The sequence below is a fragment of the Fusarium solani genome (genome assembly GCF_023522795.1).
Source record: "Fusarium solani strain SB1 chromosome Unknown bctg00000001, whole genome shotgun sequence".
NCBI lineage: Eukaryota > Fungi > Ascomycota > Sordariomycetes > Hypocreales > Nectriaceae > Fusarium > Fusarium solani.
This window is the reverse complement of record NW_027072156.1, coordinates 4,261,621-4,274,075: the sequence shown is the minus strand read 5'-3', so window position 1 is coordinate 4,274,075 and position 12,455 is coordinate 4,261,621. Positions and strand designations below refer to the sequence as shown.

Here is a 12,455-nt window from a genome sequence, read left to right as displayed (position 1 = left end):
TTACGGCTTTGAAAAGTCTCATTCTCTTGCCCAATTCCTTCGTTCTCTGACGAGATGATGAATTTTCATCCGCCACTCGGACAGGCACAATTGGGCTTTGAGCATGCAGACTTTTCGCGTCTACTTGCTCGAACGTGATACTTCAACTCACCATGACAGGCCAACTACTACGCTAGGTCCATCTCGGACCTAGCTCATGAAACTGCTATTATATGGTAAGCCTTGACTTTTACACCTCCACTGCCCTTCCCTCCCTGCTTCTATGATGAGACACGCATAACACAGACCTGTTCGGAACTTTCTGTCGAAAAACGTGCACAACTCTCCTGATCGAAGCGCTTTCTTCCCACTTTCTTTGGCATCGTGCTGGCTTTCATCTTTCTTGGTGCTAACAAGCCACAGATTTTAATCTGCTTCCGAAAATAAGAACATGGTGCAATGGCCTTGGCCACCCACCCGCCCTTGGGTGTTCGGGTCTACGAAGACAAAGAGGTGCCACACCTTCTTCCGAGATTCAGTCCTTGTTCAGTATATCCTGAACATGGTCTGCGTTTCTTTGCTTCGTGTTTTAAGGGATTCTTGGAAACAAAGGTTCAAAGGAAGACAATGTTCATAGATCCAGGCTCATGTTCTCGTGTTGTCCTCGGCCTCAGTATTAATATTCACGGTTCATCCTTGATCAATGTCCATTTCGTTCATTATACCCTCTATATATCCATTCAACTACGATTGTCAGACCTTTGACAGGTTTTCCGCGCCGCAATCGTTCAAATCAAGATTTCAACAACAGCATTGTGATCACGAGCCTCGAAGATAACATGGATCCTCTCCACAACACAGGTCCCTATATGGACGGGACCATGGCTGCGGCCCAGTCAGAGTATCTGGCGAACGTCGACGTTAACGATATACAACTAAACATAGATTTTGACCCTCTACCTACATTAAACAGACCCGTCACCGACGATGGACTTCAGGGGATGCCAGGCAATGTGCCTCTTCCACAACAGCCTCCAGCTCCTGGCTTCCTGCAGGCACCTCAGGGTGTTGGCGACAGGATCGACGTTGGGATGGGACCTGGGGGCGTCGCAGGATTCGGTCCTGGAGGTCTCAACTATGGTCTCAACAACTTCGATAATCCCATCAACCCCCGGGTTCTTCAGATCAACCCCAATATTCAGCCAAGGCCCTACCAACCCAACAACATCTACCCCGATTTTGGACTAGCAGGGCGTAATGGGCCGTCGTATACTCCTATGGACGCCTGGTTTGAAAGCACCAACTATCAAGGACAATTGCAGCTTACCCCTACTCAAGTCCACTTATCCGTCGATGATATGCAGAAGGCATATCGCAGTGTACCTACTCAGCCTATTCGCGGTTACTGGAAAGGAGAAGATGGAGGACGTTTCGGAACACAACAACCTTTCCTAGGCGGATTCGCCCCGTTCCTCAATCAGCCTACGAATCAGCAACCAGCTCAAGGCCCGGAGACAGGATATATCAAGAAGCGCAAGAGGAGAGATTCCTCCTCCGATGTACCCGGCCGGGAAGACGAAACTGCCCCTGTTCGCTGGGCTGGTGGAAAGGTTCAGAACAACAGGGCGCTCAAGCTAAAGGGGGACATTACTTGCGACCCAGCCTTTGCCTACACAGATCCCCTGCCCCTCGTGGAAAACTGGAAGAAGAGAGACGGCGGTGGTCCCCATTTCGAATACACGCCCTTGGGTCAATGGGTTGATCACCTGGAGCTCAGCGCCGCAGAGTTGCGTCACTACCTGGAACACTGCCCTCGGGACGTCAACATCTTTGTCCAGCAGCCTCCCGCTCAGGCCAACTCTCGGCAGCAGGAGTGTGACCGAAGGTGTCGATACGCCCAGTGCCCCGTGGACTCCAAGATCATTCGGCCTGGCTTTCTCCGCGTCGTCTTTGACGAGTACCATGAACGCACGTCTGATGGGCGGAAGGACCCCTTCAAGGTTGCGGGCTGCATGCACCTGTGGTGCTTTGAGCAGTGCGTAGACCCTTACGAGTTCTGGCGCAAGAGAAAGCTATTCCCAGACGATCGACACCTTCCCAAAGAGCAAAAGAACCTCATGGCGATCAACCGCGATACCGACAGGGCCATTGTCAACAGAGCCTTTCTCCCATGGATGTCGATCCAGGGCAACCTGCCAGGCCTTCCTGAGATCCCCCGTGATCATCAAGACTCGCTCACTTACACCCTGGTCAAGCATCATCTGGATAACCAAGTCACCGCCCGCCAAACCTGTCGGGACAAGCGCAACAGGGCCAGGGCCGAGGAGGATAGGAACACCCTCGACGTCCACATGGGTGACCTGAGCGTCTACGCCCGAAGGTGCAGAGAGATCAGGGCGAGAAAACGCGCCGGCGCAAAACGCCGCAAGACTGGGAGCCCGTACGAGAAGGGCCTCACATGGGTCACTCCAAAAGATCTGCCCCAAGACTCGGAGCTTGTGGAGCATGTGCAGGAGGATGTGTTCAAGGGGTCACTCCATAGCCCGTTGCAGTCACCAATCAAGACGCCGACACCAGTTGCTCCAAACTTTGAGCAATACGTCCAGCCGGGCGAGGACCTGAGCTTGATGCAGCTGGATGGGTATTTGACGCAGCAGGGGGAACAAGACCTCATGCAGCTAGATCCAAACTTGATGCAACTGACAGAGCAGACAGGCGAGTCAACCTTTGTGCCTCCAGAGCAATCGAAAGAGCCGGATGTGTACGACTATATGCAAATGGTCTCGTCTGAGGATTTGAACTTTAAGGGACTGTTGCCGTTAGAGAAGTCAAACTCGATGCCGCAGACACAGCCTGAGGAGTCAACCCCTATGGAAATGCCACCGCCTCGGGTACCGACCCCGATGCAGCTGGACTCACTTACACTCGCCCTCCCTGATGTAGACCAACCTCAGCCTAAGCCTGAGCCCCAGAGCCCAGAGGTCAACACCGGGTCACGGAAGCGACGAGCCAGCGATCTCGAGGATGACGAAGATAGTCTGTTCGGCAGCAACCCGCGGCGCAAGCGACCAAGGGGCTCAGTGGCGTCCAAGAGCAGCGAGCGTCAAGGTCAGGGCGCACGTCTGAGGAGGAGTCCAAGACAAGGCCCCAGGCGTTCGGCTGCCTAGAGAACTGCAAAGTGGCAGTGACGACAGATTTCCTATCAAGTGATGGACATCATCAGAAAGTGGGGAATGACTCGAAGGCTTCTCTCCTGCAGGCAGGAGAAGCCGTTCGACAAAGACGCTTTGATCATGAGTTATGAAGGGGAGGGGTCCTGCATAGGCAACGGGCAACGGCATGGCGTACATGGCGTCTCTTGGTTAGCCAACGTCTTTTCCTCTTTGTTTCCTCTTTCGATACCCCCCTCCAAGATGGAGGTTTCTGTTTCTGTTTCTGTTGGTTAGTTTCTTTGTTAATAGGACATGGATAGACGCATAGCATAGATGGATGCATTAGACTTGGCTCAGCACGGAGTTTGGAGCCCTGAAGGAGGTATACCTTCCTCTTTAGTCATAGATAATCAAGGTCAGTCCTAGTTGAAGAGTGGACTCTCGATAAGCAATGCAATAGGCGACGCTGTGTGAAGACTTGACAAAGCAACTGAGTTGACCAAGTTGCTGACCCTGTTACTGACCCTTGGGTGTCAAAGGGTGAATTCAGGGTCAAAGGAATTATATCTCTATCTTTGTTTTAACGTGAACAAATAAACTTACAAATAGAATCCTTTGGTAAAGCCGTGATCTGATAACTCTTTGTGTCTGAAAATAATCTGGTGACTGTGACACAGACATGGTAGCTAGGACTCAAGCCACTCAGGCCGTGCCAACCAAGGGCAAGAACACAGATCTCGGCTTCTTCCGAGGGATTTTCCACTTGGACTCCTCTCTCACCTCATGTGCTCTTACGAAATCGATCGATACGTTGTCAAAGACGGGACGAGAGAGGATCCCGCCAGGGTGATCGATAGCACAGGACGGACGTGCAACCAGACGGACTGCAGCCTGCGGGCCCAAGCTCTGGGAAAGCGGAAGCTCAAGCCCATGCCCATGGGAAAAGAAGTGGATCTCACACAACTCCCGAGCCCGTGATACGTATGGCTTGACAGTTGTTCGACAGGGGACCTCCTCTTGAGGAATGGGAGAATGGCCCAAAGGGAGAAGATCTTTGGTGCATGGCACGGGAACGCCGAAGTGGGCGGAGGGGGTCTCACACCCGGGGGCGCTAGATGGGGGGCCGGGGGATGGATGAGGTCCACGCTAGGACAGCTCTGCGGCCTGGGAGCTGAGCCGGGAGCTTTGTCTCTTGGGCTTTTGGGGGGCAGCTGCTGTTGATGACATCGTTTCCTGACGGTCTGTCTGCTTTGAGCGTTTGACTTTTTGGTGTTGGACAAGAGGGCTGAACAAGAGCTTTGTTGGAGAGGGCGGTGGCAACGGGGGAGGCTGAGAAGAGAGCCCATCCAAGGCCCGGTGTGAGCTGTAGCTGTAGCTTGACATCCCAAAGTGCCCAGAGAAAACGCCCCTGCTGGCTGGATGCTGCATCGGCGAAGTGCGAGGGTCAAGGTAGGTCGAATAGCATAGCTTGCTTGGCCTAGTTCAAAAGAAGCTGTGTTCCCGGGGACGTTGAAGACTTTCCCGTTGCTTTTGCTTCAAGCCCATGGACTTTTGAATCATCCTTCAAACATCTTTTAGAGTTTGGGTATTCCTTCTTTCTCCAATCCTTTCATTTCTCTTCAACATCTTGTCAATCTCCCATAAATCAACCAGCTGGTGGCATCGGCACTCCCGTCTCAATATCCACATCTCGATTCCACGCCAAACGCAAAACCGACCTTTTTTACTCCTTGGCTCTCAGGACTACCTTATCCTCGGCGTGTCGCCTCGGTGCAAGCGAAGCGAGCGACTACAGCTTCATTCAGCATTATCCTTTTTTCCTGTACCCGCAGTGGACTTCAGCGCTAGGTATTGCCCGGCGATTATCACTCCTATTATTGCTGAGCAGCCGCAGCTGTTCCTCACGCGTCGCGTCACGGGATTTTGCAGCCATCTCATTACTCGACGACCAACCCCCCCCGGAGGATCGGAGAATATTTACAAGCCGTTGCGCACGGTGTGTCCCTCCCTCCTTCAACTTGGAGGTAGAAAGGCTTGAACCGTTCTCTCATTGGCGTTGCGGCGTCGGTTGCAGATCGGCCAAGGCCTGAAATTCCGGATCCGAGAAAGTGGAGGCACCCTCCAAGTGGGCGGTCCGAGTCGGGGTCTTCTACTAAGGCGGTCGGGGACTGGACTCTAACTGCAGAGCCCGTGCGGCAGGTGCTGTAGGTACCTTACAGAAGGTGCTTGCTAGGGCGCTCGGGGCACTTTTAGTGGGTCGATAACCAACCCACGGGGGAACCTTACCCTTACCTTGGTTACTGTCCGCCTTGTGCTATCCAACCGTCGGGTCGACCATCTCTCAAACCGTCATCCGTCAACTCTCTTTGCTTGTGTTCGTCATGGGAGAGGATCAGATGGAACCTGCCCTGCAGGTGATTGTGCTGGTACGTATTTTTTATTGGTGTTTGTCCGCGCTCCGTTCCTCATGCCGCCGGTGTTGTTTTGACCCATGATATCATGGGTCTCATCGCTTGCAGTATACAAAGACGTTGCCGCGATGCGATGGAAGCCAGATGCAGGCAGACGCATGGAGGAATCGCATGTGATTCAACGGGCCTTCACTCCTGGTCTCTCAGCCATATCGGCTGTGCCATATGCATGTTTCAAGCATTGCCTACGAGACAATTCACCTTCATCTCAGCCTCACAACATAAGCTATGACAACATTTACTAACCTCAGATCATAGGGTTCTGGAGGCGGACCTCTCGAGTCCAATGTCACTTCATTCTTGGTCCGCTCCGTCGCTGAAAACTGGCATCGCGGTTCTGTCGTCGCCGTCGATGCCGGTGTTCATCTCTCATCGATATGCAACCTCATTGAGGCTGCGACGCCCTCACCAACCCCCTCTGCCCCCTTCACACTCACCTCAGGCCCCTTCTCCGGCATCGAGCTTCCTCATACGTCCATCCTAGCCAATGCCGCTCACATCACTCAGTCGCTTGTCGATACGTACCTCATTACTCACCCTCATCTCGATCATATCGCTGGTTTTGTCATCAACACGGCCGGCTTACCAGGCACCCGACCCAAGAAGCTAGCTGGTCTGCCAAGCACCATCCAGGCTTTCAAGACGCACATCTTTAACCATGTCATCTGGCCCAATCTCAGTGATGAGAACAATGGCGCCGGAATGGTGACATTTATGCGATTGGTCGAGGGAGGAAGCCCTGCCCTTGGTGATGGTGAAGGCAGGGGTTATGTCGAGGTCGCCGACGGCCTTCAGGTCAAAATCTGGAGCGTAAGCCACGGCCACTGCATCGAGAAACACAACCATAGGGGTTCAGCTTCGAGTGCCTCGACGCGATTCGGCAGCCATGATGCATCCATGTCTATACCCACACGACGCGACCTCTACAGCCATCCAGTACCTCCCCAGCGAACCTCGAGTCTGCTCAGCCAAGCCACATTCGGTCCTGGATCTCCTCAGACCGAACAGGAGCGGATATGCGTCTACGACTCAAGCGCATACTTTATCCAGGACCAGAAAACACACCGCGAAGTTCTCATCTTTGGCGACGTCGAACCCGACTCCTTGTCACTGAGTCCCCGAAACTTCCAGGTCTGGAACGAAGCCGCACCAAAGATCGACTCAGGCTCCCTGCGTGCCATATTTATCGAGTGCAGCTACGACGATTCTCAGTGCGACGACCGCCTATTCGGCCATCTCAAACCTGTCTATGTTATCCAGGAGCTGCGTGCGCTGGCCTCACAAGTCGCTGAGGCTCGTACTAACCGGCTCCTCAACACCAAGAAGCGCAAGCGTGTAGGCAGTCTCACCGAGGAAGTCCCTCGCCGGAATCCTTCACTGGCCAATCTCTCACCAGAGGACCCCGTCTCGCCAAAGACCATCAAGGCTTCATCGGTTGATCTCGTGCATCCTGGTCCTGAGACACCTCCGACGCCGCACCTAGCTACTCCAACAGCTGAGCTGACCCTCAGGGAACTCGAGTCGTTCACTTCTGCACCTATGAGACAACTCGAGGGGCTCAAGGTTGTCATCATCCACGTCAAGGACCGGTTAAATGATGGGCCCAACGTGGGCGATCAAATCCTGGAGCAGCTCCTAGAGCACGAAAAGGAGGCGCAGCTGGGTTGCGAGTTTGTCATTTCCAAGCCTGGGCAGAGCTTTTTCTTTTGAGTTGTTCATTCTCCGGCGTTGCATCGTGTACAAGAATGTGTTGTTGCATGTGGTTTGGTATAGGCTTGTATGAGGTTCGGCTTGCGGTATAGGTTCGGTTTTGGCTTCATGATTTGCATGACCTGATATTTGTTCTGATATGTACGCTGCTGTCTTATGTCTGAGGCGGTTTTGGTTCCCGAGATATCCTTTGAGTCCGTTCCAGGAGAGGAACTGGAGGTTTGATACTAAATCGAGAGCTGTGTTGCACACTGAAGTAGTTCCATAAGATAGGTTGCGAATCCATCTAGCTCTATTCTATCAGTCATCAGCCATATATAAAAACTCTAGTCTATTGCGAATTTTGCTTCTTGAGCTTCTCAGCACCCTCTAACCCACCGACATCCTTCTCGAAGTCGACTCTGGGAATCTCCATGACCTCGGTGGTCCTTCCATACGTGATGCCTCCCAGACGGCTTATCGGCCTCAGCACCTGGGGATCAACGAGGTTCTTCTCCTCGTTGATGGCATCCTCCCTGACCCAAAACCTCGTTCCCTCAAAGATGGCGATGGTACCAGACTTGTTGCCTGGACGAGCGCGGCTGTCATACTCCTTGAGGGTGTCGAGCTTGGCCTCGATACTGACGACAGCCTCACCAACACGAGCGCACTTGACCGTCTCGCAGTCATACACGGGAGTGAGGCCGGAAATATCCCACTCAGATACGCCATAGGGGGCGTTTGCGCTGGCCGAGTTGGCAGCCTCGACAAAGGGCTCTGAGATGATGTTGATGACACATTCTCCCGACTCAGACACATTGCGTAGCGTATCCTTGGCGTTTCCCAGGCCGGAAGCGATGCCCACGACGAACAGCGGCGGATCGTGGTTGACCATGTTGAAGTAGCTAAAAGGCGCCAAGTTGGTCGAAGATCCGTCGGCAGAGCGCGTGCTCACAAACGCAATAGGTCGTGGGGTAATGGCAGAGATGAGAAACTTGTAGTTGAAGCCAGGATTGCGTCCCTCCTCATGAGGATCTATCGCGACATGCTTCTTCCCCGCGTCGCCCTCATGAAGCTTGTTTGCGCCATCGCCAAACTTCCAGTCCGGGTTGACAGTCTTTGTGTAACGAAACTTTGACTCGGTATTCCACTCTGGACGAGAAGCCTCGACGCCCTTGAAATCCGGGTGAGGATTGCGCTTAACCTGGTCCGCCATTGTGAAAAGTGGTGATGTGGTGAAGCAGCGGTTGGTGGTGAGGGGTATTTGGCGGGGTGAAAGGTTAAGGGAACGTCGACGAGCTACGGAGGAGAACATTGAAACGGGCGTTTAATCCTACCTAGCTAGGTACGGTATCAGGATTGGTTGTGGAGAAGAGAGGGTCGACGATTCGTGATTGATGTCGGCATCGATTCGTTGGTAATGCCTGATAAAGCAAGTCTCGGCAATTGGACATGGCTATTGATCGGACGGTTGTATCCGATGTCGCAGACGCTCATGATGAGTTAGTTGGTTAGCAGGTAAGAATACTCATGGCCAGATATTAATCAATTCACTGTGCTTCCATAATTCTACGTCATGCCATAGCAATATTAACACATTGAAATAACCGTTGGTTTCCTCTTGTTGAGGCGCCGTTGTCGTTGAGTATGTGTGGGTGAAGGAAAAACCTTGACTGCATTTTTAACCCGCGCTGGGCGTCGCTGGCTAAGGCTGACTCCCTCCCATGTCGCCCATCAGTCATGATGGCGCCATGACAATCCCGTGAGCCTACCTACACAATAAAGAGCGTCCCATGTCATCATAAAAGAATCAAAATCAAGAACTTGTTAACCAGAAAGCAGAGGTACAGTACTCTTCATTTGACAGCTGAGTTTGTTCAGGGTAGGTAACTTAGAGGAAGAATAATGATAGACCCCATCTCTTAGCCGCGCATGTGACGTCGCGAGGCGCTTGTTAGCGCAGACGCGGCAAAAGACTCATTCGGTCGCGTCCTCGCAAAAAAGTTGCCCGCCTGGAACTAGAACTACTACCAAGACTTCACCGGCCATGTCAGAGCAATTGTGGCTTCGTCTTACGCCGCATTGCTAACTCTCCCCTCGCACTCTTTCCATGCAAAGATGGGGTTCTCAGCGTCTTGGGTGTCAATTTCAAGGATCTATTAACCGACGTCTATATCTTCTTCCCCCACCTCCATCCTCATTCTTTTACAGACAGAAATCGACAACCCCGATTCCCAAAGTCAAGTCTCGAGCCTTTCGCAAGCCACGTTTGCCTGAAACCAGGCCCCTAGCGACCTCGACAAATCCTCCATCTCCAATTCCAAAAGTTGGGCTATACTCTGCCAATATTCCAATGGCGACTTCTATCGAGATCGCGGCCGTCCCCACCTTGGACACTCCCGGCACGTGCCTCTTCGTCCACAATGAGAGGCGCGCCTACGTCTTCGGCCGACCCTCTGAGGGCACCCAGCGCGCCTTCAACAGTCGGAGACTCGGCATGGGAAGCACAGAGCATGTCTTTCTCAGCGGCAGTGTGTCTTGGGACCAGGTCGGAGGTCTCTTTGGCTATATCCTCACCGTTGGCGGAACACTGGAGGCAAGCAGGGAACAGACGGCCATTCTAAACGAGGAGAGGCAGAAAAAGGGAAAGAAGACGGTCAAACCAGGAGTTTTCGAGGCCATTGGTATACACGGTGGTGAGAACTTGTGCCACAGCTTGGCCGCCTGCCGACCTGTGATTCTACGACAGCCCGTCTCTGTGGTCACATACGAGCACAGGGCTGATCGTAGGGCCAAGACCATCAAGGACCTCGAACCCGACTGGCAGGACGACGCAATCCGCGTGTGGAATATCCCGGTTCAAAGAGAGCGCTCCAGCAGCCCACAGAAGCGCCGCCGGTCGAGTTCCATTGTTGGAGATTTGAGCCCCTCCTCAGCACAGTTTAAGGAATTGGCAAAGCTGTCCGACCCCGAATACGCTGCCACTCTTGTCGAGAAGACCATGTTCAATGGTCACCTCAAAGGCAATGGCGTCTTGGTCCCTACGCAGTTGAGCCAAGTCAAACCCACAGATACCGTCTTTGTCCGCAAAGGGGGCGATGTGAGCTTATACAAGGGCCCTAGGCCAGGCGATGGCACAGAAATCAGCAACCCAGACGAGATTGTCTGGATTTTTCCCGAGCACGAAGGCCTCATCGATCGCAAAGCGGACCTCATCAACGTCACACATCGACCGCTCCCGCCCACGATATACAGCCAAACGTCCATGTGCTATCTCGTCAAGTGCCACGACCGCCGTGGCAAATTCAACCCGGCAAGAGCAAAAGAACTTGGTGTCGCTGTCTCCGACTTTAAGCATCTGACCCAGGGCCAGAGTGTCACTGGAAAAGATGGCATGACTGTGACCCCTGACATGGTCTTGGGCGAGACGCAACTCGGAAACGGCTTCGTCGTTGCTGACATAGAATCCCGCGACTTTCTGGATTCCTTCTTTGAGCGACCAGAGTGGTCCAACACTGAGCTGATGGCCAACGTCGTTACTCTCTACTGGATATTGGGCCCTGGCTTGGCTAATGATGCCAGGATCCATCAGTTCATCCAAGAGCACCCCAATATGAAGCACGTCTTTTGTGCGCAGGATACATGCCCCAACATGATTGCTCTGGCTGGACCTAGCGAGCTCCAGACCAAGCTACGGCGGATCGACCCTGAGAGATTCAGTCTACTCAAATACGACAACACGATCAAGGGGGACATACCTCCTGGACTGAAAGTCGAACACGGCCGCATTGGCAGCAAGATGTCGCTTATGCCTCGCCTTCGTTTCGATACTGGAACGGTTGCCCCTTTTCCCAACCTCGCCGAGGCAGCGCAATCTGTCAGTGACGAGATTATGGACCTGGCACGCAAGGCGCAGGAAGAGACCTCTGACCCTGAGTTCCTACGACGAATCGAGGAAGAGGAGAAGGACATTCCCAACCGTGATGCCGAGATTATTCCTCTCGGTACTGGTTCTTCAATCCCTGGAAAGTATCGCAACGTCTCTGCGACCCTCATTCGTGTTCCTGGTATTGGAAACTATCTTCTCGATTGTGGTGAAGGTACTCTTGGTCAGATCCGCCGGTTATTTGGAGACGAGGAAACTGGAAATATTCTGCGAGACATGAAGTGCATCGTCATCAGCCACCTCCACGCCGACCATCATCTGGGAGTCCCCAGTTTCATCAAGGCCTGGTATGAGCACACTTTGGAAGACAGCAACGCAAAGCTGGCCATCTCGTGTATATCAAGATATCGCGGTCTCCTTGAGGAAGTCTCCCAGGTCGAAGACATTGGCTTCCACCGCCTGCACTTCCCTAGCTGTTCCCAGTCGGATAAGTTCAACACGGGGCGCCGAGAAGTCAAGGACGACAGTTTCGGCCTTCGTTCCATCACCCGTGTCGCCGTGCCTCACTGCTGGCTGTCATTTGCTACAGAGATTGAGCTCACATCTGGTCTTCGCATCGCCTACTCGGGCGACTGCCGTCCATCAGATGACTTTGCGCGGGAATGCGAAGGAGCCCACCTGCTCGTCCACGAGTGTACCTTTGACGACGACATGCTATCTCACGCTAAGAAGAAGAAGCATTCGACCATGGGAGAGGCACTCAGTGTCGCGCACAATATGAAGGCCCGACGGACACTCCTCACGCACTTTTCACAGCGGTACGTCAAGTCTGACTCTCTCAAGAGAGAAGACGCGGGTGAAGCTGGCGAGGTGCTCATGGCGTTTGACCACATGCGTGTGAGGTTGGGAGATTTCAAAAAGGCTGCAGCGTTTCAGCCGGCGATTGCTCAGATGCTGGCAGATGCTGGTGATAAATGAGTTACAAAAGAGGAATTGGGACTTGTACAATAGCATGACGGACATGGGTAGAGCATGGTAGCGGATAGATTACGAGTAACGTTCTTCTTACTTTGTTATGCCATGACTATGGAATGACTACTATTGTCTCTGAATGTCCTGTCTATGCGTGATGTGGTGATTCTTAAGCTAACCACCTCCTGTCGAGATATCTCACCTCGTAGAAAGGGAAGTGCCTGTTCCGTTTCAGCCATCCAACTCACGGTCATACATGGTATACGACGGCTCTTGTTACGGAAAGGGGAACCAAAGAGCAAATAA

At 53.0% G+C, this 12,455-nt stretch overlaps 4 protein-coding genes across 4 annotated transcripts; 3 read left to right on the top strand and 1 right to left on the bottom strand.

The window, feature by feature from the left end:
• Positions 1–818: 818 nt before the first annotated feature.
• Positions 819–3,146, top strand: MRS44_003425 (uncharacterized protein; the record flags this gene model as incomplete). The annotated part of the gene is made up of 1 exon (XM_046279355.2): positions 819–3,146. The coding sequence occupies one exon, from the start codon at positions 819–821 to the stop codon at positions 3,144–3,146; it is 2,328 nt and encodes a 775-aa protein (XP_046137544.2).
• A 2,366-nt stretch (positions 3,147–5,512) lies between these two features.
• Positions 5,513–7,312, top strand: MRS44_003424 (uncharacterized protein; the record flags this gene model as incomplete). The annotated part of the gene is made up of 2 exons (XM_046268472.2): positions 5,513–5,557; positions 5,861–7,312. The coding sequence occupies 2 exons, from the start codon at positions 5,513–5,515 to the stop codon at positions 7,310–7,312; spliced, it is 1,497 nt and encodes a 498-aa protein (XP_046137543.2).
• Positions 7,313–7,643: 331 nt separating this feature from the next.
• MRS44_003423 (uncharacterized protein) lies at positions 7,644–8,507 on the bottom strand (the record flags this gene model as incomplete). Its single annotated transcript, XM_046280822.1, has 1 exon — positions 7,644–8,507. One exon carries the CDS (start codon positions 8,505–8,507, stop codon positions 7,644–7,646), a length of 864 nt encoding a protein of 287 aa, XP_046137542.1.
• Positions 8,508–9,644: 1,137 nt separating this feature from the next.
• MRS44_003422 (uncharacterized protein) lies at positions 9,645–12,155 on the top strand (the record flags this gene model as incomplete). Its single annotated transcript, XM_046270559.1, has 1 exon — positions 9,645–12,155. The coding sequence occupies one exon, from the start codon at positions 9,645–9,647 to the stop codon at positions 12,153–12,155; it is 2,511 nt and encodes an 836-aa protein (XP_046137541.1).
• Between the last annotated feature and the right edge of the window lie 300 nt (positions 12,156–12,455).